The 997-nt window shown below is 26.6% G+C and overlaps 1 protein-coding gene across 1 annotated transcript; it reads right to left on the bottom strand.

Moving 5' to 3' along the window:
• Positions 1–13: 13 nt before the first annotated feature.
• On the bottom strand, positions 14–836 carry LOC108771301 (uncharacterized; the record flags this gene model as incomplete). Its single annotated transcript, XM_018538134.1, has 4 exons — positions 14–129; positions 240–352; positions 465–645; positions 706–836. Coding segments are annotated over 4 exons (541 nt in total), but the record flags the coding sequence as incomplete, so codon positions are not given.
• Between the last annotated feature and the right edge of the window lie 161 nt (positions 837–997).

Consider the following 997-nt stretch of genomic DNA (forward strand, 5'->3'; position numbering starts at 1 on the left):
TACGAAAATCTACTTTGATACTGAAAGTCTGCGTATGTAAGAAGATGATGACCAACCATATTTACCAAAAGCGAAATAGCATTGCAAGGCAATTCAATATTCTGATGATACTTTCCTAACTCTTCTATGCTAACACATATACATATATACATATATATATACATATAAAATATTGTATATTAACATTGTACATCAATATTAATATAAATGACAAAATATATGTTGATTATATTACTCACCTATTTATATCAAAAATGGACTTTGCATCTTTATCTTTAAAAATATTTGAACCCATATGAAAATAACCAATAGCTGGTAGAAGCATCTCTTTTCTTTTCTTAATTTTTAAATTCTATACAAATAACAAAGTATATAGAAGGGCAAAGAGCCAGTAACTTTTATATAATCTATATTAAATTCATATAATTACATGTATCATATTATACTCATACATTTTTTCATACCTGCATCACATTCCATTTAAAAAATGGTTGAAAGTTTTGATGAGATTGTTGAATTTCTGCACGATCTCTGGCATCTTCTAATGCTAATCGCATGACTTCAGGAATAGGTTTCCATACACTTTCTATATTTACTGCTGCTATTTTCTCAGGCACTAATTCTGGTTTATATGATTTAAATAAGCTATAAACATGTTCAATAAGTATTTTTATCATTGAAGCAAATATGTACAATTATACTTACAAAAGTAATGCAATAATATGTGTTGGAGGGTTAGAGTAACTTTTCTGAAGTGTTAATAATCTTGTGACATCTTTGCGTGAAACATCTTCTGGTTTTGTTAATACATAAATAAGACGTGCTATATAACGTCCCTGAAATTTATATTTGTACGTGATATAGAATACTTTTTACTACTAGATTAATTTAAAGCTTAATTTAGGCGAGATATACTTCAATCATTAGACTTGAATATGTAATAAAGATGTATATTAAAATATCAAGGTTCTTTATATTAACAAAAATCGAAAAGAAA

This window comes from Cyphomyrmex costatus, unplaced genomic scaffold (genome assembly GCF_001594065.2).
Source record: "Cyphomyrmex costatus isolate MS0001 unplaced genomic scaffold, Ccosl1.0 C2264903, whole genome shotgun sequence".
Classification (NCBI taxonomy): domain Eukaryota; kingdom Metazoa; phylum Arthropoda; class Insecta; order Hymenoptera; family Formicidae; genus Cyphomyrmex; species Cyphomyrmex costatus.